This window comes from Zingiber officinale, chromosome 2B (genome assembly GCF_018446385.1).
Source record: "Zingiber officinale cultivar Zhangliang chromosome 2B, Zo_v1.1, whole genome shotgun sequence".
Lineage (NCBI taxonomy): Eukaryota > Viridiplantae > Streptophyta > Magnoliopsida > Zingiberales > Zingiberaceae > Zingiber > Zingiber officinale.
The window spans coordinates 141,725,743-141,752,752 of NC_055989.1; the positions used below are offsets into that span (position 1 = coordinate 141,725,743).

At 37.4% G+C, this 27,010-nt stretch overlaps 4 protein-coding genes across 6 annotated transcripts; 3 read left to right on the forward strand and 1 right to left on the reverse strand.

Moving 5' to 3' along the window:
• Position 1: 1 nt before the first annotated feature.
• On the forward strand, positions 2-1,695 carry LOC122047494 (40S ribosomal protein S15a-1-like). Of its 2 annotated transcripts, none has more exons than XM_042608836.1 (4): positions 2-95; positions 931-1,074; positions 1,154-1,314; positions 1,428-1,695. In XM_042608836.1, exons 2-4 carry the CDS (start codon positions 942-944, stop codon positions 1,524-1,526), a joined length of 393 nt encoding a protein of 130 aa, XP_042464770.1. In that variant the 5' UTR covers positions 2-95; positions 931-941; the 3' UTR covers positions 1,527-1,695. The 2 variants fall into 2 exon arrangements, with proteins under 2 accessions (XP_042464770.1, XP_042464771.1); XM_042608837.1 differs by having other exon boundaries at positions 22-95; positions 928-1,074.
• Positions 1,696-2,981: 1,286 nt separating this feature from the next.
• On the reverse strand, positions 2,982-3,938 carry LOC122047496. Its single transcript, XM_042608839.1, has one exon. The coding sequence runs from the start codon at positions 3,884-3,886 to the stop codon at positions 3,290-3,292; it is 597 nt and encodes a 198-aa protein (XP_042464773.1). The 5' UTR covers positions 3,887-3,938; the 3' UTR covers positions 2,982-3,289.
• A 4,564-nt stretch (positions 3,939-8,502) lies between these two features.
• LOC122048792 (zinc finger MYM-type protein 1-like) lies at positions 8,503-9,429 on the forward strand. Its single transcript, XM_042610316.1, has 2 exons — positions 8,503-8,776; positions 8,912-9,429. Exons 1-2 carry the CDS (start codon positions 8,503-8,505, stop codon positions 9,427-9,429), a joined length of 792 nt encoding a protein of 263 aa, XP_042466250.1.
• Positions 9,430-11,986: 2,557 nt separating this feature from the next.
• Positions 11,987-26,853, forward strand: LOC122047497 (transcription factor MYB3R-3-like). Of its 2 annotated transcripts, XM_042608840.1 has the most exons (10): positions 11,987-12,239; positions 12,325-12,400; positions 12,538-12,732; positions 14,113-14,164; positions 14,956-15,013; positions 22,345-22,439; positions 22,524-22,627; positions 24,628-24,756; positions 25,158-26,303; positions 26,472-26,853. In XM_042608840.1, exons 3-9 carry the CDS (start codon positions 12,563-12,565, stop codon positions 26,242-26,244), a joined length of 1,695 nt encoding a protein of 564 aa, XP_042464774.1. In that variant the 5' UTR covers positions 11,987-12,239; positions 12,325-12,400; positions 12,538-12,562; the 3' UTR covers positions 26,245-26,303; positions 26,472-26,853. The 2 variants fall into 2 exon arrangements, with proteins under 2 accessions (XP_042464774.1, XP_042464775.1); XM_042608841.1 differs by lacking the exon at positions 12,325-12,400.
• Positions 26,854-27,010: the final 157 nt, after the last annotated feature.

The following is a 27,010-nucleotide window of genomic DNA, read 5'->3' on the forward strand; positions in this document are numbered from 1 at the left end:
AACACCAACGCAGGCTTACGCCTCTCTCGTTTGATTCCATCGTCGTCTTAGGGTTTCGCGCCGTGCTTCCGTCGCGGACTTCATCCTTTGGCAAGGTCCGGTCTTTGTCTTCTTCTGTGCTCAAAATTTTCTTCTGTCGATGTGACGGATCTTTTGCATGTAGATCCGGCGTTTTTAATATTTGTGGAATAGCTTTCGGTTGTTGTTTGATCTCCATATCTTTGTGTATACCTTATATTTTGCTTTTAGCGTCGATAACTAGTGCTGAAGCTTCTGTATTTTGATCTCCATTTCTGAAGCTTCCGTAGTATGTTGATAATTAATGCCTTGGCCAAGTCCTCGTTCTCTTTAACAATACCTGCTTTTTTAATTCAAATTTAAAACTCTGTTGGAAAATTAGTGCAATTTTTTTAGTGCAGCCAAAAGATTCATTATTTAATTGTAAAACCTTAAAAATTATATGGTTGTAATTCGTTCAATTTAAAAATTGCAATCCCCTGTATTTTGAACACGATCTAAACTAGGCAAACAATGGCTGCAAATTTTTTGGTTTAATTGAAGAAAAACATAAAAATTGACCTAGATTTAATTGAATAGTACCTATTTGGTGTATTCGAGTATAGTTTGTCCATATAAACCTGGATCTTCAAGCAAGAAGACTGTTAGAGCTCGTTTTTTGGATGATTCTCCAAGCCTTCTCTGGCCTGGGTTTCTTTCTGTGATTATGTTTGGATTAGAAATATATGTAGGAGGTATTGATCTACATTGCAGATTACTTTTGTAAGAACTTACAATTTACGTTGTTTATATTTGAACACCTTCACACTTGACCTATTCTTAAATTAGAGTATATGTTCCAGCTATAGATTCGTAGTTACAATTTTTAGACAAATCTTCACATATAAATTTAATTCTTCCTTGCTTCAGCAGACTTGATCAGGATGGTGAGAGTCAGTGTACTGAATGATGCTCTCAAGAGCATGTACAATGCTGAGAAGCGCGGAAAGAGGCAGGTCATGATTAGACCTTCCTCAAAAGTGATAATCAAGTTTCTCCTCGTCATGCAGAAACACGGTTTGTGCTTTTGACAACATCTTTGTTCTGTCGCTGCAGCCATTTCATTTTGGTGAGTTTTATGATGGTGGTTTTGCAGGTTACATTGGTGAGTTTGAGTACGTGGATGACCACCGTGCTGGTAAAATAGTTGTCGAGTTGAATGGCAGGTTGAATAAGTGTGGTGTTATTAGCCCCCGCTTCGATGTGGGTGTCAAAGAGATAGAGTCTTGGACTGCCAGACTGCTTCCATCTCGCCAGGTAAATTCGCTTTCCGTCTTTAATTCTCAATAGAGGTGTTGTTCCTTTTCATTTGTTCTCCTTAATGTTGGATGATGCTAAACTGCACTATGTTTCTTTACTGAATTATGCAGTTTGGTTACATTGTGTTGACAACATCTGCCGGAATCATGGATCATGAAGAGGCAAGAAGAAAGAATGCTGGTGGCAAGGTACTCGGCTTCTTCTACTAGATCCATTTTAGCTCCCTACTTTCATTTTTAAGATGAGTCTGATTGATTGGCTTCGATGTCTTTGTACTGTTTTGGCAAAACTATCTTGTTGAACTAAGTGTTCAAGATCTTTCTGAATCTTCTTCTGAAGCAATTCTGAATATGTGATTGAGTTCCAGTTTCAGTTTCATTTTTTTCTATGTTGATTTCTGCAAGCAGAATGTATGTTTGCTGTTATTTTTCTCAACACAATTATAGTTTGCCTCCAAATGAATTAATAAGAATAGATAACAATCTTGTCACTTCCAAATGAATTAATTCCCTGAAAGGGCATTTGGTTAAAAAATAGATAAAGAATGAATTGATTATTTGTAGGAAGAGAACAATAAATAAGCAGAAAATTTATGGTGAATAAATTTTGAATTAGTCAGTGTGGGCTGGCTATAAATTTTTAAAATTTAATTTATAGAATGAATTTTAATTAAAAGTATTTTAATTTTTAAAATAAAATTTAATTTAATCTTTAAAAACCTATTAAATTGGCGCTCCGACTCCTGCGTCGCTTGTTGTTCCACTATGTAGTTTTCTGGTCGGTGCTCCGACTCCTTCTCCTGCTCGTGCTCTGGCGGATCCGCCCTTGCCGTACGGGTCCCTACGGAGGGGACGGCATGGGAGGTGGTTTGTGTCCCGGCGAGGCTTTTCCGGCAGTTGACAATGGATCTGGTGGTACTGCCGATCTTCGCCGCCTTGGCCGTCGGCGGTTCCATCTGCGTTGTCCGGGCCGTGGGGCTGCGGGAGTACGAGGACAATGCCATCGAGTCATGAACATACCTACTTCGTCGCCATGCTTGATCTGCACGCACAGAAAGAAGGCGTGGAAGCCGATCTCTTCCAAAAGGCGCCAAACACGCCTTCTCCATTTTAGCATAAGAAATTGATTTTATTGGAGAAAATGCCTCGCTCAGAAATTTCGATTGACATAATCAAGCGAGTCGAATGCACTGAGGTAATCTATTCCCTTGCCCAATTCGCAGGTGTGCTATTTCACTAGGCTCGGATCTTTTATCGTTGTTTGTTTTGTTTTTTGATTTTGCTATCAATTGGAGCTTCATTCCCTCCAGTGGTGAGCTCGTCAGTTCAATCATCTGCTTGATTTCTCATACTTAAATTGAGAATTGAAACATTCTTCACGCCCTTCTTCCACATATTCTTGAAACCAAAAAGCTTCGAAGCATCGCTTGATTCTAGCAGAAATACTACTGAGAACTGAACAGGAAATTGACGCGTGCAGATAAGAAAATTCATGGGTAATGGTAAAGCCCTTAATGTAAAAGATTAATTGTAAAATCTCATTGAAAAATTAACTGAACAACTTCGAGATGAAGATTGATCATTTAGTAGTTCAGATCCATGAGAAAATTAGCAACTATGATTTTCAGTGGAAAAAATGACTCCATGCTACTCTGCTTTGTACGGTTTAGAAAGAAAAAAGAATAAATAATAATAATAATTTAGATGAAAAGTACAAAATTAATATTTTTATCCTGATTTACAGATGGCACAACCTAGCAAACAAGCTCGCGATAGTTGACTGATTTCGGATCATTTGTACCCCATTTTTCAGCGGCGATTCCATGGGTTCACCTTTCCTATGGTATAGTCCAGTGGCCTAGAGGCGATGAGTGAGACGCGGAGAAAAGGGGAAAAATGGGACAGACTATCCGAATTCTAGTTGACTTGCCAAACTGAACGGGAAACAATACCGATAGTTCACTTGCCAATGATTAACGGCCGAAAAGGCGGCGGACAAAGTCTTTCAGGGAGCCCGGCGACGCTCGATCGCTGACCTCGCACCGTTTGAAACTGATGGCGGCCCACAAGATGAAGAGGACTAACACCCAGAGGAGGATGTCTAAGAGGAGATGCGTCTTGGGCTGCGACGCGATGAAGGCGAGGACGAGGCTCGAGTAGGCAACTGCAAAGGGCCACCGGATGAGGCGCGACTCCACGCGGACTCCGGTGAGCAGCGCCAGCGTCATGAGCATGGAGTTTCCGAAACCGGCCCAGCTGGCGGCCATGAAAAGCCAGTAGCGGAGGCGGTGCTTGTCGCGGAGGATGGAGTCGCCGGCCTGGTGCCCGCCGCTGTCGTCCTGGTAATAGCCTCCGGGGAGGTTGGTGCCCATCTGGTATGTGAGAGCTGTGATGAGCGTGGCGACGACGAGGAGGACGTTGCTGTCGTTTCTCTCCCAGCCGGCAAAATGTCTCTGTTCTTGTTGCTTTTGTTGTTGTTGCTGCTGCTGCTGCTCGTGTGGCGGCTCTGTCGCCGGTGTGCCGTTGCCGAGTCCATTCATCTCTATGTCCACCGCCTGTGGTTTAGACATTACTCAAAGGCTGAGCAGGATCGGATCAAAATCGATGAATTAGTGGCGGAGGAGGAGGAGTTGCTCTCTTAAGTAGACTTGGTTGACTTGACTTATCGGAGAATTTCCAAGAAAGAGGAAGGCGATTTCGGAGAAGAAGAAGGTTGGCAAATTCCGCAAGAAATCATCCGCGTCAACTGCTACTTTCGCTAGGCTCATCCAGGCGTCCTGGCCAACTATGTGAACCGTCAAGTCAAGTGGCTAGGAAACGGAAACTAATCTTGGGCACCCATAAGAAAAAATTATACTGGTCAAGAATGAGATCTGAGTCCATAAATATTGTACTATATAACAACGAATCTTTTAAATATGCAGTAGTTAAGGATCAAATTATAGATCTCTCAATGATAATTTAATGTCCTAGTTCAAATAATTTAGATCTTTTAAATAGCTATTAACTCCTAAAAAAATTTATAGATATATAAATGACTTAGTATTAGCTGGAGAGGAAGGGTGTTAGAGTATAAATTGTTCCAAAGGTAATTGTAGACTAGACCATAGTATATTAAGTTCGGACTAGTCACTCTCCGGTCGAACCCATATCGTGATGCTCATACCTCGGCCCTCAGCCCTGTCATCCAATTCGCTCCAAGATCCAATTCGCTCTAAGATCCAAGCACGGTTCAGTAGTCAAAGTAACTTCGTCACTTTCGTGTACCCATCGGATGGCTGCCCTTTCAGGGGCTCATTGAGATGGTTATTTCACCCTAAAATTAAGGGTGCAAATAAATCAAGCTCAAATCAACTCGGGCTTGAGAAAATTAAAAACTTAGCTCGAGCTTGAGCGAGTTTGTGAATTTGAGCTCGAGCTCAGCCATTGAAACATTGAATTAGAATGAAAAAATAAGGCGATGTAAAACTGGGATTTAGACCTTCAACCACCAATAAACCTAATAAAATCCTTTAGTCACAAATACCTCCTCAACTTATTATTTAATTTAAAATAGTCATTATTTTAAATATTAAAATATTGAATATAATTAGCATGACTCAAACAAGCTCAACAGCCATTATTAAATGGATTCAAGATTGGCTCGAATATTAAACAAGCTGACTTGAGCTCGGTCAACTTCGAGCTCAAGTCAAGCTTTGACCAAGTCACTCGCGAACGACTCACAAATAACTTGACTCATTTACACCCCTATCGGAAGGAGCCCATTCAATACACATAGACTAATTAGACCGTTAGTCTAATTTAATTTTAATAATCGAGGTCGAAAAAAAAAATTCTCACATCTAAAATTATAATATATATTATATAGAGACAACTGATCATTTCAAGGTTAAAATTTCATTTTTTTTTTTTAAATAACACTGTAAAAAAAATCTAAAATATCTCAAATTAACTTTTAAACAGTCTAATATTTATTTATTTTGATAATTCATTATTTGAAAAATCCTAATAATCTTATAATCATATTCATAAGTATAGTTTTGTTACTCTATTCATTAATCTATGGACACCTAATATTATTTTTTTTAAAAAAAAATTATAATTTATGACTTAGGATTTAGAGTTTAGGATCTAATGTGTTTAAGTTAAAGGATGTGATTTTTTTTTTTTTTAAAAATGAACACTAGATGTCCATGGATTATCTATAGCAGGGTAACAAAAACATATTTGATAAGTCTTACACTATTGGATGAGATCAAGTTTGATTTAATTATTCCCCTTCATTAGGAACTTTACTATGCAAGAGATCAAAAACTTGTAACACTTGGGAGCAAACAAGATGAAATCTATACAAAATGATAACACAACTTATCTATAGTGTTTAAGTATTTCAAACAAAGTCAATGGTTAAGGAAAAATTGAACTCCCTCTTTAGCAGTATTGTCTCACTTAGGTATTTACAACGATTGATAATTGTCCTATAAGAAGTAAAAAACAAAAGAGAAAAAAACGCAAGTTTGTGATGAATTGAAATGAATAATATAATATAATATAATTTATCAATGTGTATCTAAAAGTGACTGATATTTGTGTTTATCAAAGGATGCATTCATTTTCCAAAATACATTTCGATTTGAGTGTTACATAAAGAACATAAGACCGACAATAGAATAGAGAGATCAAAAAGGTAGACGATCACGATACGAGTCATAATTTTCATAGGAGGACATGGATAATCTAGTAAATGATGACGTGAAACGTGATGATGTCCTCCTCCACACGCTAGGGCATCTCCTCTCTATTTTCGATCTTTGAGTCATAGTTGTGTCAGTCGTCCGGTGAGCCCCAAAGTCTATCAAGCCAACACACATCAGCGAGCGGGCACTAGTTAGGCCGGTGTGAGCCCTCCCATAGATAAGTAGTACTAAGATGCAGAGAAAGAAGCTCACGGGTGCATATAAGGAGCAAATACTCAAAGTTGTTAATTAGTTGTCCCCTGAGTGGATTTATGGTATGCTAAGAAAAGACACAACGGAGTCATTATTTATAATGCTAATGTGTTTTTCATAGAGATTTACCCTTTTCCCTCGTCCTTACCTTTTGCAAAAGTTTGACAAAAGAATTGTATAAAATGACTCAATTTACTTATCAAATGTAACTTATGTTCGATATGTGATTTTTTTGTAACTATCGATGCATATGTTTGCATTTCTTGTAGTATACAAATAAAATATTCGAGCTTTATAAATAATCAATTAAATAATATAATTTTCATCAAACTAAATTAAATTATTTAAAGACCAACTCTATTTTGTTAGACAATTCTTCAATAGTAAAAAGTACGACACAAAAGTCAAAATAAACTATACTTATTAACCAATTCAACTGGATATAATTAACAAACTTATATACAAACTAAATATGACAATCAATGGTCCTAGTAATTGATTGTATAGATCGAACCATTTATAAATATTATTTCTAGTTAATGATGGTATTGAGATAATGCATTTTTTAACTAAGCTCGATGACCTACCTATATGATATTGCTTAAGTCAATTTAATCACATAATTTTTATGAAACAAAGTTAAACTATGCCTACATATTTTGCTTAAAATTTTTAATAGCATATAACTATTCCTACTTGAGATCGCTAATGAATAAGTCATCAGACAACTGTCTACTATGTTGATAAAGTCATTGAATGCCAAGGGAGAGTTGGGCCACCGAGAACGACTGCAAAGCTCAAGAGAAATAGGGAGTTAGAATGAAGGTCAGGAGTGGCCTAGCTCAACCACTGCTACGAACTATGTGCGGATCCACAGAGGGTGAAGTTGACGGTCGTCCCCCCTTGTCGCGATGGTTTGTTTGTTTTTTTTTTTTATTTTGAACCAAATTTATAGATATGGATTTTAAGTTGACAAGAAATTTAAGAGATGGTTTTAAAAACCCTAAAATCTAATTAGATTTTTTTTTTAACTTTCCTTTTTCTCTCTCCTCCTTCGAGCTTTACGCCGTGCTCACAAAGAAAGAAAAGGCCTCAACCCTTTTTATTCTTCTGCCGACGTCGATGAAAGGTGAAGCCACCTTTCTGTCATTGGTCCGCCACCCACCTCCTGGCGACTAGTGATTCTTGTCGGCCAGCAGGATTTCTGGCTAAACCACGCCACCCGGACTCGGAGCAAGGGAGTCCGCAGACAGAAACTGTTCACTGCCACCCAACAGGCTATTCTGCCATCGCTGCTTCCTAACTACTGCTGGTTCAGTGGTCCTAGAGGCTCGGCCAGAGCTCCACTGACGGCCACACGCATTGCCGCAGCTTCAAGTAAGTGGATTTTATTATTATTATTTTTTAATTTTTCGATTGTTTCTAAATTACCGTGTATGATTTATTAATAATTATTGACTTATTGTATATAAATTAATAATTGAAAATTTTGATTGTTTAAATGTTTAGTTGCTTTAGTATATTTGATTGTTGGATAATTGAAATTTTAGTTTTTCTATATTTAATTGTTGGATAATTTTTAATTTAGTTTTTGTATAAATTCTAAAAATTAGTTTTTTTATTAATTGTTAGTTAATTGTGATTTGTAAATATTGATAATTTATGCTAAATTAATTTTGTTTTTTTTTAAAAGAATTGGATTGATGATAATGCTAAATAATTTAATTGTCCTATTGTTAAATTGTGCATATTAAGTTTAGTAAAATAATACCGATATTTTTTTCTCATATATTATAATTTATAGAAAATGTTGAAATATTTTACAAAGAGACCTAGAAGTTCAATTGAATCGTCTAGTGTTCCCGATGGAGGATCTACTCCTTCACCACAAACACCACCACCTCCTCCTCCTTCGCAAATTTTATTTGAAAATATTAGAAATCTGAATAGTGAAATAGAAATTATTGTTGATCCTGGTTTACAAAAACTGATTGAAAAGTATGATGTTGATGTTAGAGATCGTATTCGAAAAGAATATTGCTATGTGTCCTTATCAACCTCGAGGCCATAATTTTCCAAGAAAAAAAATGAGTAAAGACAATTAATGTTTCAGAGAGATTTAGTTTAAAGATCATGATTAGTTGGAGTTTAGTTTTTCAAAAGATGCAATATTTTATTTCTTGTGTTATCTTTTTAGACCTAGTAATATAGGGTTTGGAGGAGATGATGTGTTTATGAGATCTGATTTCGTAAATTGTAAAAAAGCGATTGAAAAATTCAATGAGCATGTAGGTGAAGTTGGTAGTGCTCACAATGAGGCAAGAATACAGTTTGAGGGTTTCAAAAATCAAAGACAAAGTGTGAAGTATTTATTTTCATGGGGGAAACATGAGATTGAAGTTGCTTATCGCAAACGCTTGACTGCCATTTTAAAATTAATTCAATTTTTGTTGCTACAAGGATTGCCTTTTCGGGGACATGATGAGTCTCCGGCATCATCCAATAGAGGTAATTTCTTAGAATTACTCGAATGGTATAGCTCAGAGTGTCCAGAAGTTGTAGCAATTGTTGGAATGAATGCACTTGGAAATAATCAAATGATTGCCCCAAAAATTCAAAAGCAGTAAGTGAATGCTTTTGCAGTTGAGACCACAAATGCTATTCTAGCTAATCTTGGAGATAGGTGGTTCACTTTACTACTTGATGAGGCTCGTGATTGCTCAATGAAAGAGCAAATGACATTTGTTATTAAATATGTGAACAAACATGGAGAAGTAATTGAACGATTTATGGCTATAGTTCATGTTGCAACAACTACAACTGCTTGTTTGAAGGAGGCAATTGACTCTTTATTTGCTAAGTATGGTTTGTCAATGGCGAGATTGAGAGGTCAAGGATATGATGGTGCTTCAAATATGTCTAGAGAATTTAATGACTTAAAGTCACTGATAATAAAAGAAAATCCGTATACAAGATATGTTCATTGTTTTGCTCATCAACTCCAACTAATGGTTGTAGCTATTGCTCAAGCAAATCAATATGTTTATGATTTCATGTGGATTTTTGGTTCGATTGTGAACACATCTGCATCATCTTGCAAAAGGGTCGACAAACTTCGACAACTTGAACATGACAAAAAAGTTGAACTTCTTGAAACATGAGAGATTAGTTATGGTCGAGGGTCTCATCATTCAACTTTATATCGTATTGAACAAATGTAGCCATCTGTTATAGAGGTTCTTCAAAAATTGATTGATGATGGTGATCGTTCTTCTAAGGGTTTACATAGAACTTTGGTTGAAAGAATGGAAGTATGAATTTGTGTTTATTCTACTATTGATGAAACTTATATTGACAATCACAAATTATTTGTCAACAATTTCATAAGAGAAAGATCAAAATATTGTGAATATGATGCGTTTGATCAATAATGTGAAAGACAAATTACAAAAGTTGAGAGATTTTGGATGAGATGTTTTACTTGAGGATGTGAAGAAGTTTTGTAACACTCATTCCATTGAAATAATTAATATAGCAGATACTATCAACAACCATAGTCGTATGAAGAGAGATGGAAAAAATATTAATTTTTATCACTACTACCATATTAAAATCTATTGTAGGATAACTTCATAATTATTTTTTTATTTACAGTCAATTAAATTCTTTTAAATAGTAGCATATTTATTAATTTTTACTTATGTTGTTTGGCTTTTAAATTGCAGGTTATTGATATTATTCTACACGAGATGAATAGTCATTTTTTCTGAAATAACTACAGATTTACTGATTTGTATATCATGTCTTGACCCTAGGAACTCATTCTCTAGATTTGATGTACAAAAGTTAGTGAGTCTAGCTCATTTTTATGAGGATAATTTTTCTTAGAATGAGTGTATATTGGTTGAACAAGAGCTTGAAACATATATTGATGACGTCAGATCATATAAACGGTTTGAAGGCATTTTTTATTTGGGAGCTCTTGCAAAGAAAATGATTGAAACAATGAAAAATCATGTGTTTCCTTTGATTTATCGGATGATTAAGCTAAGCTGACTTCTTCCAGTTGCTACTACAACCGTTGAAAGGGTGTTTTCGGCAATGAATATTATCAAAACAGATTTGCGAAACAGGATTAGAGATTAATGAATGAATGACAGTTTGGTAGTCTATATCGAGAAAAATATTTTTAATACTATCGACAATGAGCCAATTTTGTAGCGTTTTTAGAAAATGAAGTCTCGAAGAATGTAATTGTCACGTATTCGTTAGTAGACTGTTTTAATATTATTGTACGAGTTTTTTCATAATATTGTACCTTGTTCTCTTATATATAAAATTATTTAAAAAATATTTTTTTAAATACATATAATTAATTATCTGTTAAAAAAAAAATTAGCCGCACTCGCTATGGTTTCTCCATGTTTGAATTCCTGGATTCGCCACTAACAAGAACAAACTATATCTATATGTGGGAGAAGAAAATCCTCTCTTTACCACATTCACCTAACCTTGTATAGTCGAAGGAAAATAGGGTTTGCGAGGCTGCCACACAAGCCAAGAGTCGGCTGGATCAATGGAGAAGGGTCTGCTGCTACGGGCACAAATAGCGTGGTTCGGTTGTCAGTTGGATGTCACCTTCAGTGCAAGCTACCCCCATCAAAGATGGTTTTAGATCGCAAGGTACAACTGTTGGGATATGATTACGCTAACACAGTAATCTAATCTATAATTGCACCAATAAATGACGAGCATGCAATTAACGGTAATAAGAGTAAAGTTAAGAATTTGTGTATCTCCGGTTGAAGCGTCGGGCTTGCCGACTGTCTTTAGAGAATTTATTGTCGCCCCTCGGACTCAACCTCAGAGAACTAGTGTACGTCGGTTCGAAGAAGTGCGTTGCTTCTTCACGCGATAGCCAAATCAGATTGGCAAAAACAAACCGGGCCGCCCGTAAGCGCGAGGCCCACGAGCTGGGGATTTGCACCCCCCCTGCGTGCGATGTTTACGTGCGTCGCACCTGGTTTATGGATTTCCGGTTTGAACCCCCTGAAACCACCTGATTTGGGCTCGGCCCACGCATGCGTGTAGGTCCCCTTAATTTTGCTAAGCATTGATGAAAGGACTCCATATATAAAACCTTCCAACCTTTCTTTTCTTAACAATGTAGGACTAAAAGCTTACACTTATGCATTACCAAAAGCAAAAAGAATAATGTGAATTAAAACTCAACAACAACTGCCACAATTGTCGAGTGTTTAGAAGAGAACAACTCGGCCTAGACACTTCTTCTTGGGTGGGTTCCTTTGGGTGAACACTAGATTGAGAGAGTTTGTCTGGACGGAGGATGAGAGAATGTTCCCGCTTAGGATGTCTATGGACTTGGATAAGTTGACTAACCCAAAATGTTCCTTGGACATATCAAATGAGCTAAAAATTTAATGCATTTAGTGTTGAAGATCAAATAAGATTCTTATTTTTAGAATATTTAATTTTATTAGAATGGAAAAAGTACGTTAAATGAAATTATATGCCGTTATAATAATTAATAAAACATCCCTAATGCTTCAATTTACAACCTCCCTAACAAAGTAACTCCCATCGACGCCCTCTCGCCCAATCGAACGGTCCGCAACCGCCCAAACCCTACCTTTCCATTAACTGATAGAAAAGGCCGTTTAAGGTTCAAACTCTCTCCTGCTGTTGCAACGGTAACGACGCCGCCCGTCAACAACCGTTGCCGCATCTGCCCCCTCTCCAACGCGCACCGCTAACGCTTCCGTCACGCCGCCGTCACGCCGCCTTCCTTTACCCGTCCGATATCGAGCAGTTCTTCCTTTTGCTTCAACGGGCGAAGGCGAAAAGGTTTCCTTTTGAACTCTCCGGCGGAACGCGAGCGTCCCGCGAGAGCGTTGCTTCGATTCGTGGGTATCCAGTCCGATCTCCGGCTTCCGGCCTTCGTTCACGCAAGGTACTCGATATCTGAAGCCCTCTGGATCGTTTCGTGGTTCTGCTAGAGAGATCTCTAAGTTTTTTTTGTCCTCGATTTGTTTTAGAATTTAGATCTCGCTTCTGGATCCCTTCTGAACCTGTTCGGATCGATCCTTTTCTGGAGATTTGCCTTCCGTTCTGGTTTGCTTCTGTTTTTTTTTTTCCTCTTGCTGTTTGAGCCTCGTGCAGTAGCTTTTGGCTCCGGTTCCAACCATAGTGGCGTTTACGTTCGCCCGTTGGAGTTGGGTTTGATGTGGTGATTTGATCTGGTGTTGTAGGGTTTAGAATCTGGTTGCTGCTTGCATGGGAGATGGTGGCGCCATGGCTATCGAAGTCATGAAGATTGAGCAGAGTTGTGTGGAGAACAAGCAACCGGGGGCTGCTTCGAGTTCATCCATGTCTGAAGGAAGTTATGGGTTTTCTGGGGTGTCTCCGTCCGTTTGTAGCTCCTCGAGGTCTTCCCCATCCCATAGGTACTGCTTAGTTTGTTGTATTACGATTTGGATGCTCAATATGGAATTTTACTGCTCAATTTTTGCCCTTTTACTCACCATTGGTTTCCTGTTGAGTTTTTACTGTTTAATTTACTTGAAATTTTGCATTCTGCATTTTTTTTCTACAGTTTTTGACTGTTCAATTTCTATAAGATGCAGAGAATCTTTGTCTGAGTTAACTAATCGGTGTTAAGTTTTGTTTTTTATTAGCCTGTATGTATGAGTTCTTACTGTAGGGATCGAGTCAAGTCTGCTTTATCATCACTTGTTTGTTTCGATGCTACTCAAAGAACACTGAATCGATCAATCCCAATAAGGTAGACGCTCAAATATACTCATTAGAACTGCCCTTAGTAGATACAAATAGGTGGTCTTTGTATGCAAAATCAACTCCACAGTGAGAAGCCATATAGAATCTTTATTTTTTTTTATGGTGGAAGCAACAAGCCAAATACATTGTGTTTAACCTAGATTATTCTCCTCCAACACATCTAGATGACAAGTAAATATGCTCAGGAAAACTTAACAACAATGCAATATGGTTCAATATAAGCCTAATGCACGAAGAGATTTTGGCGATATTTACACCCAAACAATCAACGAGAAAAGGAATCAGACAGGTTACTGATAAATCAAAGGTCTTGGTTTTGTGTTTTTCTCTAAATGAGCCCATCAGAGATGTGTTATTTATACCAGAATGGAAGCTAGAGTTTAACTAGGATTAAGAGGTGGCTTAGGTATAAGAATCCATTACATAGGGTCTTAGTGTTAATCACCTTATTCATCATCTTTGGAGAGGAGAGTCAAGAGATAGAATGGCTGTTCATCTGGAGCTTGATGAGGGGTGGAGTTCCAGAGAACAGGAGGTCTATGGAAGGAGATATTTGCAGGAAGGTAACCAATAGAATGTTGCGTATTTGAATCCATGATTGGTTTTCTTGGCAGATGCATCTCGTGGTGACTTTCATAAGCAATTGTAGCATTCTGTAAAGTACTCTTTCAAGAAGACATCTAATTGCAGAACAATAGAATTAATATGGTTTGCCTCTAGAGTTTTAAGTTCTTGATTACTATTTAGTCTTTGTGGGAAAGGAGGCATAAAAGTTGAAGATTCAATAGATGATAGCTGCATCCAGTGACCTATTAATTGGGTTTCTGCAATAGTAGTGGATTTTTCTGAAGTTTTTCTTTTTTGGTTTAAGATACTTTTCTTACATTAGATAGCTTGTTTGCTGTAGTAGTCTTTTATTGGTGACTGAATCTTGAAGAAGTTTGTTCATATTCCTTGTTTCACTAGTTATGAATACTTTTTTGGTAAATGTTTACTGACTATTAGTTTTTCCCTCTCTATTAATGTAGGAGAACTAGTGGTCCAATAAGGCGAGCCAAGGGTGGCTGGACACCACAAGAGGTAACTGGCTTTTGATTAGTCTTACCTTGTTTTTTAGGTCAGTACATAATCCATCTTATTTTTTCTTAGATATCTTTAATTTGAGATAAATAACTTATATTTTTTCATCTGATTTGCTCTCAAGCATTTCCATGGTGCTAAGTTCCACAACATAGTCCATCTTATTTGTTCTTAGATATCTTTAATTTGAGATAAATAACTTATATTTTTTCATCTGATTTGCTCTCAAGCATTTCCATGGTGCTAAGTTCCACAACATCTACTATGATCCAACACTAGCATTATCATCATTCCAATTGAACGGATTCCTCAATGATTTTGCTATGACTTCATTGTCTTTTAATGGCTTTACTGATAAATATTGCTATCACTATTATTATCATTAACTGTTGATTTATATTTTTATTTTAAATCATCAGTTGAACCTTTCCTAACAACTTATGCTTAGTGCTCACCCAGTCAAATATCTAGCAGATTCACTTTGAGATAATAACATCTAGCTTTAAAGGAATCTTCCTTTACTCTCCCTAATATTTTACTAAAGCTGGAAGAAGATTTGACCAAAAAATAATGAACTTTGGGAGGGTAAAGTTTCCATTTATTCTGAATTGCATACTAAAGAAGCCAAGAACTCCATAAATTAGTTTAGTGATTTCTTTTTGTTTTCTTGGATGTCTTCTGAACTTTAAGCAAAGTATTTTGCATTATAACAAATATAGTTCATTTGATATTCTCCATGCTATTTCTATTTCATCCTGCTGAGCCGCTGACTACTACTTTATATGTCATAGGATGAGACATTAAGGAGAGCTGTTGAAATCTACAAAGGAAGGTGCTGGAAAAAAATAGGTAGAGCATGCTATGTTCTTCTTGCTTATTCTATTATGAATGATACACTAAGATGATTCATCCTACTTATTCAGTTGTGTTGGGACCTTGATCATCAGCTAGAGGGGGTGAATAGATAGTCACCCACTTCGTTCGCTTTCCTATACTTGTTAGCGTAGCGGAAATACAACCAAACAAATATGAAAGTTAACCCTAGAGACAAGAAGAAAGAAAAAAAACCCTAACACGTTTGTTTATATGGTTTGGAGATGATGCTCCTACTCCACGACTGTTTGTAAGGTAGACAATCCCTCAATACATCAGTGAATTAGTCCATAGAACTCCAACTAGCTCAATCCTCCTTGTCGGCAGAGAAACCTCACCACAAACTCGATCAAGAACTCTTGGGGTGCTCTAAGCTTTGGAGACTCTATTAGAAGTTAACCACCTCTAATTTCGTCCCCCAAAGCCAGCCAATCTGAGTTCCATTATATAGAGTTTGGGAAGAAACACCCAAGCTATGTTTCCGCTACTAGTTGACCGTCATACTTACCAGTTGACCAACCTCTGTGGAATTTGACCGTTACAACCTAACGACTTGATTCCGGTCGACTGCTCAGCATGGATCTGGTCTTCATAGGCTTGTCTGTTCACTCCCAGTTGACTGGACCAGTCAACTAGTAACCCTAGAACCACAAACCCTCGAATTCCATTTCGGGTTTACTGGTTCTCAACCACTAATCTTCTGAGACAAATACTAGTCGACTAGTAAACCCTAACTTAGGGTTTTACCCCCGAGTACAATCACTTATGCACTCGTCCTCGCCCGCACAACCTTGACCTTGCCTTCTAACCTCCTCCATCATCCTTACGTTCCTCGGATGCTTTCCCATCCTTCACATCTTGCCTTCAAAAACTTCCTTTGGCCTTGTCCTTGTTGTCAAATCTTTCTTTGCCAAGAGGCTCCTTACCTCTGGGTCTGCATCCTTGTCAAGAAGCTCCTCGCTCTCGGAGCTTCATTTGCCAGGAGCTTTTCGCTCCAGGACTTTATCCTTGCCGAGAGCCCCTCGCTCCGGGTCTTCACCTTGCCAAGTTACACTTAGACTTACACGGCCAAGCCTCAAGCTTGGACTTACACCGCCAAAACTCTCATGCTTGGACTTCACCTTTGCTAAGATCGCACCTGGTCTTTCCTTGCACTTGTCACTTGCACACTCAACAACGCATATTAAATACAGATGCAAACCCTAACTTAAATTCTTTGCCTAAATATCAAAATCGATTGCTCCAACAATCTCCCCCTTTTGATGTTTGGCAACCATTTAAGTTAAAGAAACAAATAATGCAATATATACGTAAATAAATATACAATCTACTCATGCATATGCTATGGAACTTAATCCTTGTCTCCCCCTTCACCTAAGCTCCCCTTTAAGTTAGGATTCCTTACAAAGATATTTAGGTTTCTCACTTAAACCTAAACTTCTCCCCCTTTACCATATATCAAACAGAGCTTTAACAATATCTCAATTATTGGACTCTTATACCTCTAATGACTATAATCATTATGTATTAATCTCCCATATTAATTTCATAAATACACTAGAAATTTCCTAGATTCCCAAAAATTCTCAAATTTTGTGAGAAGTCTGTTTAACCATTTTCTACTTGGGAATAATATAATTAAAAATTAATTCATCACGTATCCTAAGATAGGCATAAAACCCAAAATTATCTAAATAGTTTAATTGAACCTTGACCTAAAGTCCTAGTTTTGGCTTCCGTTTGATGTATCTACCCATACTAAATCATAATGCATCCCTAGCATTAGTTTATATGACATCTATACATATAAAATCAATTTTCATGCAATATGAATCCTATTTCATATTTTCATGCATGAATCTCATCTCAATTGTGCCAACCAACTAGGTTAGAAACTCAAGTCCCTTTCTAAACCCTTTGGCACATTTTATGACCCATCTAGAATATCAAGGAAGGTCCACTTGAGATCCATTGACCATGGGTCCCAAATTGACTCTTTGAGCTCCCCCTAGAGTTAACCCTAGCCACCTTCCTAGGTGACTCATCTATTATGGCTAGACCATTATGATGCACCTCGGGTGAGAATTAACCTAACCGCTCTACTCGCTTAACCATAGACACCTTGTCTTTGATTAATTTCTCTTTGTCCTTAACTTTGGATGATTTATCCATAATTGACTTATTCTTGGATTTCTTATCCTTGGATAACTTCTGTTTGCCATAGTTATATGTAACCCTTGCATATGACTTTTTCTTGGCTTTGATTGACTTTGCTATTGTATTTCTACCAAAATGCTCCATGGGTAATTTCCCTTTACCCTTGTTTAATGAAGACCGGTATTCCAAACCGAATCTATCACCATTGGATTTTTGACTACCTAAAATATTATCTAGTCCTTTAGATCCAACAATGAATATATCTAAGATTTTTTCCACCCTATCAAGTTTTTCCCTCGAGACTTAATTTTCCAATTCTAGGTTTCTAACCCTAGAATTAACTTGTCCACCATAGACAATCGTAGACCTACCCACCTTCCTAGGCATATGTCTCCCCTTCTTGGGATTAACACCTAGGTTTTCCTTAGGTCTACTATTTCTAGGTTTAGCATTTGGATTTAATTTTCTTGGGCTATTAACCATGTTAACCTTATTTCTATCATGGTATCTAAATCCAAAATTATGCATAGGTAAATAAACGACATTGTTATTTCTAACATGTATATCCTTAGAACTTGAATTAACATTCAAATTAAAATTCAAGTTAGGGTTTACCTTTCTACTTACCATTAGAGCTCCACTTGACACGAGTATCCACATGGCTTCTTCCACTTCCTCTATTGCTTCATCCGCCCCATCTTCTTGAGCACTCTCTTCCTTGGGCATTTTATGTGGTAATGTCTTCGCTCACCACACGTGAAGCACACTATGTGCATCTTCTCCTTCTTCTTCTTACAACTCAAAATAGATTCTATATGAATTGAATTGAGTTTAGGAGTTACCTCTTTTTTCTTTTTGAGTGAAGGGCACCTACTCTTGTAGTATTCCATTTTACCACACTCAAAACATTTGATGTGGTTCTTCTTGCTCTTCTCGATAGAGGCAGTTGAGCGTTGCATTTCCAAGACTTCTTCACTTGTCTTGGACTCTTCTTCCTTCCTTGAAGATGTGGACGATTCCACTTCTTTCCACGAAGATGTGGATGATTTGACTTCTTTCTCCTCTTCGGATGTTGAGCACGTTTCAACATCTGATTGGTCCTTCTCCTCCTCTTGAACCAATGGACCCTTCTCCTTGAGCTCCTCCACTTGTTGGATTTGTGTAGGATTTTCATAAAGAGTAATCACTTTGCTCCATAGCTCATGAGCATACTTGTACTCACCTACACATGATAACAAATTAGGAGGCAATAAATTTATCAAAATTTTTGTTGCCTCCGTGTTTACCTCTGATTGTTCCCTTTGCCCCTTGGTCCAATACCGTGGTCGGAGACGTTTTCCCTTCTTATCCGTTGGAGCTTCAAAAGGTTCCTCCAACGCTATCCAATGATTCCAATCCATTTAGAACCATGTCTCCAAGCGCTTCCTCCAATACTCAAAGTCTTCACGCTCGTATGGAGGTGAAATTCGGATGTTCCATCCTAGTTCTCCTTCCGATTCCATTGCGAAACCAATTGTTGGTATCAAACGATTTCTAAAAATTGTCGCCTTCTTCCTCTAGTGCTTGCTCCTTTCGGCGGTTAGTCCTTCAAGAGCGCTCCTCGTTCTGATACCAATTGTTGGTACCTTGATCACCTGCTAGAGAGAGGGAGGGGGGGTTGAATAGACGGTCACCACTTCGTTCGTTTTCCTATACTTATTAGCACAACAAAAATACAACTAAACAAATATGAAAGATAATCCTAGAGACAAGAAGAAAGAAAACAAACCTTGACACGGTTGTTTACGTGGTTCGGAGATGATGCTCCTACTCCACTGTTGTTCGTAAGGTGAACGATTCTTCTCCGTCGGTTGATTAGTTCTCGAAACTCCGGCTAGCTCAATCATACTTATCGGTGGAGAAACCTCACCATAAATTCGATCAAGCACTCTTTGATTGCTCTGAGTTTTAGAGACTCTATTAGGGGTTAACCACCTCTAATTTCGTCCCCTAAAGCCAGACAATCCGAATTCCATTATATAGAGCTTGGGAAGAAACACCCAAGTTATGTTTCCGCCGCTAATCGACACATACTTACCAGTCGCCTATGTGGAATTCAACCGTTACAACCTAACGACTCGATTCCAGTCGACTGGTAACTTTACGAGTCGATTGGTAACCCTAGAACCACAAACCTTGGAATTCCATTTCGGGTTTGCTGGTTCTCAACCACTAGTCGACTAGTAAAGCCTAACTTAGAGTTTTACCCCTGAGTATAATCACTCATGCACTCGTCCTCGCCTGCACGAAGTGGTGAATAGACGGTCACCACTTCATTCGCTTTCCTATACTTATTAGCACAACAAAAATACAACCAAACAAATATGAAAGATAATCCTAGAGACAAGAAGAAAGAAAACAAACCTTAACACGGTTGTTTACGTGGTTCGGAGATGATGCTCCTACTCCACTATTGTTTGTAAGGTGAACGATCCCTCTCCGTCGGTTGATTAGTTCCCGGAACTCCGGCTAGCTCAATCATCCTTATCGGTGGAGAAACCTCACCATAAATTCGATCAAGCACTCTTGGATTGCTCTGAGTTTTAAAGACTCTATTAGGGGTTAATCACCTCTAATTTCGTCTCCTAAAGCCAGACAATCCGAATTCCATTATATAGAGCTTGGGAGGAAACACCCAAGTTATGTTTTCGCCACCAATCGACACATACTTACCAGTCGCCTATGTGGAATTCAACCGTTACAACCTAATGGCTCAATTCCAATCGATTGGTAACTTTACGAGTCGATTGGTAACCCTAGAACCACAAACCCTGGAATTCCATTTCGGGTTTGTTGGTTCTCAACCACTAGTCGACTAGTAAAGCCTAACTTAGAGTTTTACTCCCGAGTACAATCACTCATGCACTCGTCCTAGCCCGCACAACCTTGGCCTTGCCTTCTAGCCTTCTCCATCATCCTTTCGTCCCTCGTATGCTTCCCCATTCTTCACGCCTTGCCTTCAAGAGCTTCCTTCGGCCTTGTCCTTGTTGTCGGCTCTTCCTTTGCCAAGAGGCTCAAGAAGCTCCTCGCTCCCGTGACTTCGCTTGCTCTGGGGCTTCATCCTTGCCAAGAGCCCCTCGCTCCGGGTCTTCACCTTGCCAAGTCACACGGGCTTACATAGCCAAGCCTCAAGCTTGGACTTACACCGCCAAGACTCCCATGCTTGGACTTCACCTTTGTCAAGATCGCACTTGGTCTTTCCTTACATCTGTCACCTGCACACTTAACCGCGCATATCAAATACCGATGCAAACTCTAACTTAAACTCTTTGCCCAAATATCAAAACATAAGGCTACACCGATTGCTCCAACAAGTTGTTCCTATGTTTTCTTCAAAAGATCTATTCGATTTGCTTTCACGTTTCTTTGCATATTATGAATTAACTTGAATAGTAGGGAAATGCAAGCTTTTGAATACGGCAACCATCACAAAATGGGATGGTGAAATAGGGTAGCAACTGGAGAAACGAACAGAGCGATGTAAAAGAATATAAAGACTGATTCCTTTTTCTTATCTCATTTAGTATCACTAGCAATACAGACTTCTAGTTCAAGCCTAATGAAGTTTATCAAAAAACATCATATAGATGAATCTTTTAGCATATGAAAAATACAAAACTGAATTTCTACTAATTTCTATAAGATGTAACCAGAAATTCCAGAACATGGAAAATTATATAGGAATTTAAGAAATAAGGAAAATATACATATACATGCATAAATTGGGTAACTCACTCATTCCTTTAGTTTTGAAACAACAACAATCAAGTCTTATCCCACTAGGTGGGGTTGGCTTCCTTAGTTTTGAAAAAGCTTAAAACATCTGTTGCCTACAAGAAAGATATGCATTTTATATTATTTCTACTTCAAGCATGCAGTGAAGAATCTCAATTTTCTATCTGATCTTACATGGGCAAGTGGTGGGTGGATGTTATAGAAATAAAGTTCTTAGTTGTGTCTTCTTGTTGATAGCTGATGTGAAGGGTTACAGAATTATGTAACACATCTAAGTCAGGACTGGTATCTGTTAGTGTAATTCCTTGTCCCCTTTGAGTTACATGGATGTTATTCATTGGGGCTTGAATTGAACTTGAACCTAACAACTAAAATGAGGCAAATGCACCAAAAATCAATAGAAAAAAAAAGCCAACAAAATGGAGAACTATGAGAATGGAAGGAGAACTAGTGTTTGTAAATGTTTAATACTAATATGCATTTTCTATACATGGGTTAAGCTCATTATAGTTATTTGTATAATTCTCTAGCTACAAAGAACCTCCTTTAATGGCCTTTTAATAAAAAAGTAGAACTAGTGCTTCTGAATTTTTACTAAACTAGCAATCATGTTTCAACAAAACAAGTATGATTCAGTCTTTTTTTCACTGAAGGAGACAATCATGTATGATTTGTTGTTTACTATACCATTGGTAATAGATGTGCTGAAGTAAGACAGATTCCCTGTGCTGAAGGTAATAGATGTTTTTTTTTCACAAATTAAAAGACAGAATTAATGATTTGCTGTTTACTATACCAATATCTAGTTGTTCTTGCACAAGTTTCTTATTTGGTCTGGGTATTGAGGTCACAATACTATTGCCACACTGAAGTTCTTGTGAGAATCACCATTATGCCCTTGCTTTATCCTGCCAAGGGCAACTCTTCACCACAATCTTCTGAAAGCCTATTCCCCAATTGTTATGATTGCCTGGATATAATTCAGTCACATTTTTGCAAGGCTTTGAATTATTATCCTCTTTGATAGAAGAGGAAAAGAAATGAGTAGGGAAAGTCCTAGTTGGGTAAAATTACCAAAGTGCGTCTGTCAGTTTGTGAAATATCAACCTAAATAAAATGTGTTCAATTTAGAAGCCTCTTTTCTTGCATATTCCCAAACAGGGTGTTTTTCCCCTCTGTTGGTCAAACTTGGGTTTGGGGCTATACACTACTTTGGTGATCCAAGTTATTTCTTTTTTTAATAATTTATATTAATCTTTTTAAAAAATTCAAAATCGTGTAAAATAAGTAGAGCCATAAGAAAAATATATTTCTTGAAGGTATTACTACATGTTTACTTTGTTATTGATCTTGCATGTTAATCTTTTACTTTGCAGCTGAATCTTTTCCAAATAGAACAGAAGTTCAATGTCTTCATCGGTGGCAAAAAGTTCTCAATCCTGAACTTATTAAAGGTCCATGGACTCAAGAGGTAATTTCATCTTCTAATAAGCTGTATCTTTAGAACTGAAAATAGAGTACTCCAGGACATTTTTTTTGCTCTTTTTGGTTACAGGAAGATGAGCAAATAATTAGTCTTGTAGCAAAGTATGGGCCATCAAAATGGTCTACCATTGCAAAGAGTCTTCCTGGACGAATTGGGAAACAATGTAGGGAGAGGTAAATTTATAGTTTTCTATAAGCATTGAAATGATATTTTTAAAAATGTTTTCAGATATCTATGTCTTTGACTTTATATTCTTTTCTCTAGAATTTTATAATATGTTAGAAGTGTTAATGGTCTGAAACTAGTTTATTCCTAATTAATTGCGTCCATTTCCACTAACTAATAGTTCGCTATCTGACCACGTGCTTGCCAGAACTTTTGGGCGTCATATGATGCATATATGCATCTTTGTAGCGTACAAATCTTGTACCATCTAGCACAGGCAATAGATTGGCTTAATTATTTTAGTTTATTACCATGAATTGGTAAATGCTTATTGTTCTCATTGAATATATTTTGTACCATACTCAGATACTCTATTTGCTGGTACAACTCTCACATTGTCTAGGATAACCAACAGATTAGCTTAATTTTCTGGTATTTCCACCATGAATTTGTACATGCCCATTGTTTTCTAGGTGTGAGAATGTTTCTGTTGTTGCTAACATGTGCACTGGAATGATAATGCATTCATAAACAACCAAAGGGTTTCCTGTTCAAAATTTTAAAGACTATCACTTCAATTTTGAGGATACTTAGTAGTTTCCTTGCAAATTTCATTAGCTTTCTTTTAGCAAGTTTTTTATTTAGGTTGAAAAGAGGGTAGTGTCACATTTAGCTTTCTTTCTGTGTTTCTGGTTAGAATTAACAGACGAATAGATTAACCTTCCTCCTATATTGCCTAGGTAGTGAGCCAATATGCCCTTGTTGGGAAAATGCAATTTCATCATATCACTCCTGAATTATGCTTATGATATTGGTGAACTCCTTGTTCACATGTAATATGAACTTGTTTTGTGGACTACTTACTCAAACAATATAGTAGTTAAAATATTGAGCAATTTTTAGAATCAGCTTCTGTTAGTGAAATTCCCTGTAATTTTTTTTGTTGATATTGACTTCGTGGAACAATTTGCCTTATGGGAGATAATAATAATAATAATAATAATAATAATAATAACTTTATATGCCTAAGGATTTATTTACCCTGGAGCATTTCCTTTTGCCATAGATTTCACCGAAGGAAACTGCTTACGGGTGTGTTATGGAGGTATAGCCCACTTGTCTAAGGATTGTTTTGAGGCATTCTTTGAAGTCCCTCACGCTTCTCTAAGGTATTTATGGTATGAGTCTTGCATTGCCGTGAATGACAGGTGTTGTGCCTTTTCCTAGCTTGAGCTTTAGAAAAAGTTGGTTAGTATCACAATCATCAAGTAGCTCACTTCCATGGTATCCTGGAAGCTAAACAAGCAATTTGCAAGTGTTCTAGTTGTACTGTTAACTCCTTTTACTAGTTAATTATGGTTTATAGAAGTTTGATAAGATGTTTTGACATCTACCAGGCTAATTATGACATAAAGCCGCTCAAAACAATGACAATGTCTGCAGATGCAGGATTCTATGTTTTCATAAAGGACGAGTCTGTAACACATTCAGATGGCTCGATCTGTTGAGATAATTGTCTAGCACTTCTATCCGCAAAAACAAATCTAAGAACTTGTATCATTTTTTTGGCATATCTTATATCAATACTTGGCTTCTGGTGATGGGTTAGGGTATACTTATAGGTAAATGTCCAATACGAATTTACATTTGATAGTTATGCAATACTTTCTATTCCACTTTTGTGTTAAAAAACTATATTATCCATAGAGCATCATCCAGATGGATTACATATCTAAAAAAGTCTATGAACTTACAATCTCAATTCTTGGCTTCTAGTTATGGATCTAGTGTCTTTTTAGTTGAATGTTGAATGCAAATTTATTTTACGGTTTAGCTAGGCTTTGTACTCCACTTTGGCCAAAGTCTATATTATTCAAAGAGCATCATCCATATGGATTAAACATCTGAATTTAGCTACTTAAGCCTTGCCTTCAGAATCAATCTGGCCCCTTCCTTTGTTCCCTGCATATGGCTCAAGTATGACTTGCGTGATTTTGAACTTTCTTAGATGGCATAATCATTTGGATCCAACGATAAGAAAAGACGCATGGACTTCCCAGGAGGAGCTTGCTCTCATGAATGCCCATTGTGTGTACGGAAATAAATGGGCAGAAATTGCAAAGGTCTTGCCTGGAAGGTATTTGACTATTTTCTGAAATATTTTTGCACTCAATAGTAAATCGTTGTTGCTCAAGAACAGAATTCTTTTTGTTCATGCAAAAAAAATAGTATTTATCTCTTGTTATTTTGTCATGCTCTCCAAGCAAACTATTCTTCTTGTAAAAAACTCTTTCTTATTTATGTCGCCCCAAATTCATTTACTTGTTATTTGTAACAAATATTGTTTGATATTGCATGCTTATATGGCAACCAGTGGCCATAATACTTGTTATTCTAACAAAGCTTCTGACTATGCTTAGGTAGGGCCAAGTTAGGATTGTATTGACTTCCAACAAACATAACATCTCTTTTAAGTTCAAACCTTGTGAATTTGCATCTTTTTCACTTGCTGTAATTTGCTTCTCTTTTTGTATTTAGAACTGACAATTCAATAAAGAACCACTGGAATAGTTCATTGAAGAAAAAGTCAGATTTCTTCTTGGCTACTGGTAAGCTTTCACCAGTTCCCAAAGCTGAAATTCTTGATGGCCCGAAGGACATATCAAACATAGGTGGCGGAAATACGCTTCTAAGTCCGAGAGATAGAACAGAGAATGGTTCTAGAGCTTTGTCTGGATCAGCCAGTTCCTCAGATTCTGGTCTGCATTCTGAAGCATTTAGATTGGATGGTCAAAAGAATTGGTTGCAACTATCATTAGTTCCTAAAGCAGATACTTCAACAACTATAACGGCAAACCAAGTTCATGATCCAAATTCCCAGTCCAACATGCACACTCCAATTTCTGAGATCTGCAATGGATATGAACGTGGAAAAGAACTTGCAGATCAGGAAAACATAACGGAGATTGACCAACTGAATGATGCATCTCAACTAACACGACATGAAGAATCTCCCCTTGGTCGTGGTTGTTCACTCTTTTATAAGCCACCTCAGCTTCAAGATGTTTGTCTTTCTGCTGTTTCTACTCTATCATACGATTTCATTGAAAAGCAATTTCACTGCTCAGCAATTGTGTCGTCACCAAATGAATATCAGACACCTCCCTCTTCAAAGGGGAAGGAACCAACACAAAGTATTGAATCAATATTAAAAAATGCAGCTAGAAGTTTCCCGAACACTCCCTCTATTATCAGGAGGGCAAAGAGGGAAGCAGAGACAACTCTTGCTTCTGAAATAAGTTTGTCACATGCGGATAGCGTGAAATTTTCTGAGAATTTTGCAACTATTGCTACTACTGGAAGGAGCAGAGAAAGCTCGGATCCAGTTGAGTCTTCAATGACAAAACATGGTCCAAGTACTTCTGGCAGAAGAAATAATTCATACCATGACAACAGCTTCAATGGTTCTCCTCCATACAGATTGAGGTCCAAAAGAACTGCAATTATCAAATCTATGGGGAAGCAGCTTGATTTTACAGTCGAGGAAAAGGATTGCAACAGTAATGTCAAGCCCCTGTACTTGGCCACTCATCCTCCCAAGCAGACAAAAGAGGGAACACAATGAGAATCTAATTGGATTTGAAAACTGCAAAAATATAAAGAAGTCCGACGCACCAGATTTATGTAAGTTCTTTTTAATTTGAAAGCGTCATCCAGTATATCTAGTGTTTTTTGTTTGCATTACTTGAGATTTTTTTTTTTTAAAAAAAAGGTATCATTACAAAAAAAGTTATTCTTGTTTTCCCCCTCATTCTTGAGTGATAACTGTATTTTTTTCTCGCGTTGCTGTAGGTTTGGACAACAAAGATATGGGAAGTATTATTTTCCACTACACTGTATTTAAGTGGTACCAAACACATTGGACTGCACACATTTCTCACTGTCCCTGTGCGGGTGTTGTTTAAATTGCAAGTGGATTTCGTATCTTGCACCAAAGTTATCCAAATCATTGGCACAAGATTTGGGCATTAATTGTTGTTAAACCACCCCTTGAAATGGGAAGTGGTAGAATTTTTCGGCCGAACAAGAACTTGTCTAGAGCTGATGCTGAAAATTATTCCCAATTGAGTAGGACTCGTGAAAATAAACCCATGGGCCATGGGCATTTTTTTTATGCTTACAGTGTTATTCAATATGACATGAATAAATGAATGCCATGCCCTGTTTTTTTTTTTTTTTTTTGTTTGGTTGTTTTATTATTATTAGTAGTATTATAGGTAGACCTTCTTCCTAGTTTACCTATTAGATAAATTTAAAGTAGATTTTATACACCTTAATTAGGAGATTTTCTGGAAGAAATACGGGTTTCTGTTTCTGGTGGCAACATGCTA

Coding starts and splice junctions, on each gene's coding strand:
- LOC122047494 (XM_042608836.1), top strand. CDS start 942: ATGGTGAGAGTCAGTGTACTGAATGATGCTCTCAAGAGCATGTACAAT. Junction 1,075..1,153: donor CCTCGTCATGCAGAAACACG/GTTTGTGCTTTT, acceptor GTGGTTTTGCAG/GTTACATTGGTGAGTTTGAG. Junction 1,315..1,427: donor GACTGCTTCCATCTCGCCAG/GTAAATTCGCTT, acceptor TGAATTATGCAG/TTTGGTTACATTGTGTTGAC.
- LOC122047496 (XM_042608839.1), bottom strand. CDS start 3,886: ATGTCTAAACCACAGGCGGTGGACATAGAGATGAATGGACTCGGCAAC.
- LOC122048792 (XM_042610316.1), top strand. CDS start 8,503: ATGAGATCTGATTTCGTAAATTGTAAAAAAGCGATTGAAAAATTCAAT. Junction 8,777..8,911: donor TCCGGCATCATCCAATAGAG/GTAATTTCTTAG, acceptor ATGCTTTTGCAG/TTGAGACCACAAATGCTATT.
- LOC122047497 (XM_042608840.1), top strand. CDS start 12,563: ATGGGAGATGGTGGCGCCATGGCTATCGAAGTCATGAAGATTGAGCAG. Junction 22,440..22,523: donor AAGGTCCATGGACTCAAGAG/GTAATTTCATCT, acceptor TTTTGGTTACAG/GAAGATGAGCAAATAATTAG. Junction 24,757..25,157: donor GCAAAGGTCTTGCCTGGAAG/GTATTTGACTAT, acceptor TTTTGTATTTAG/AACTGACAATTCAATAAAGA.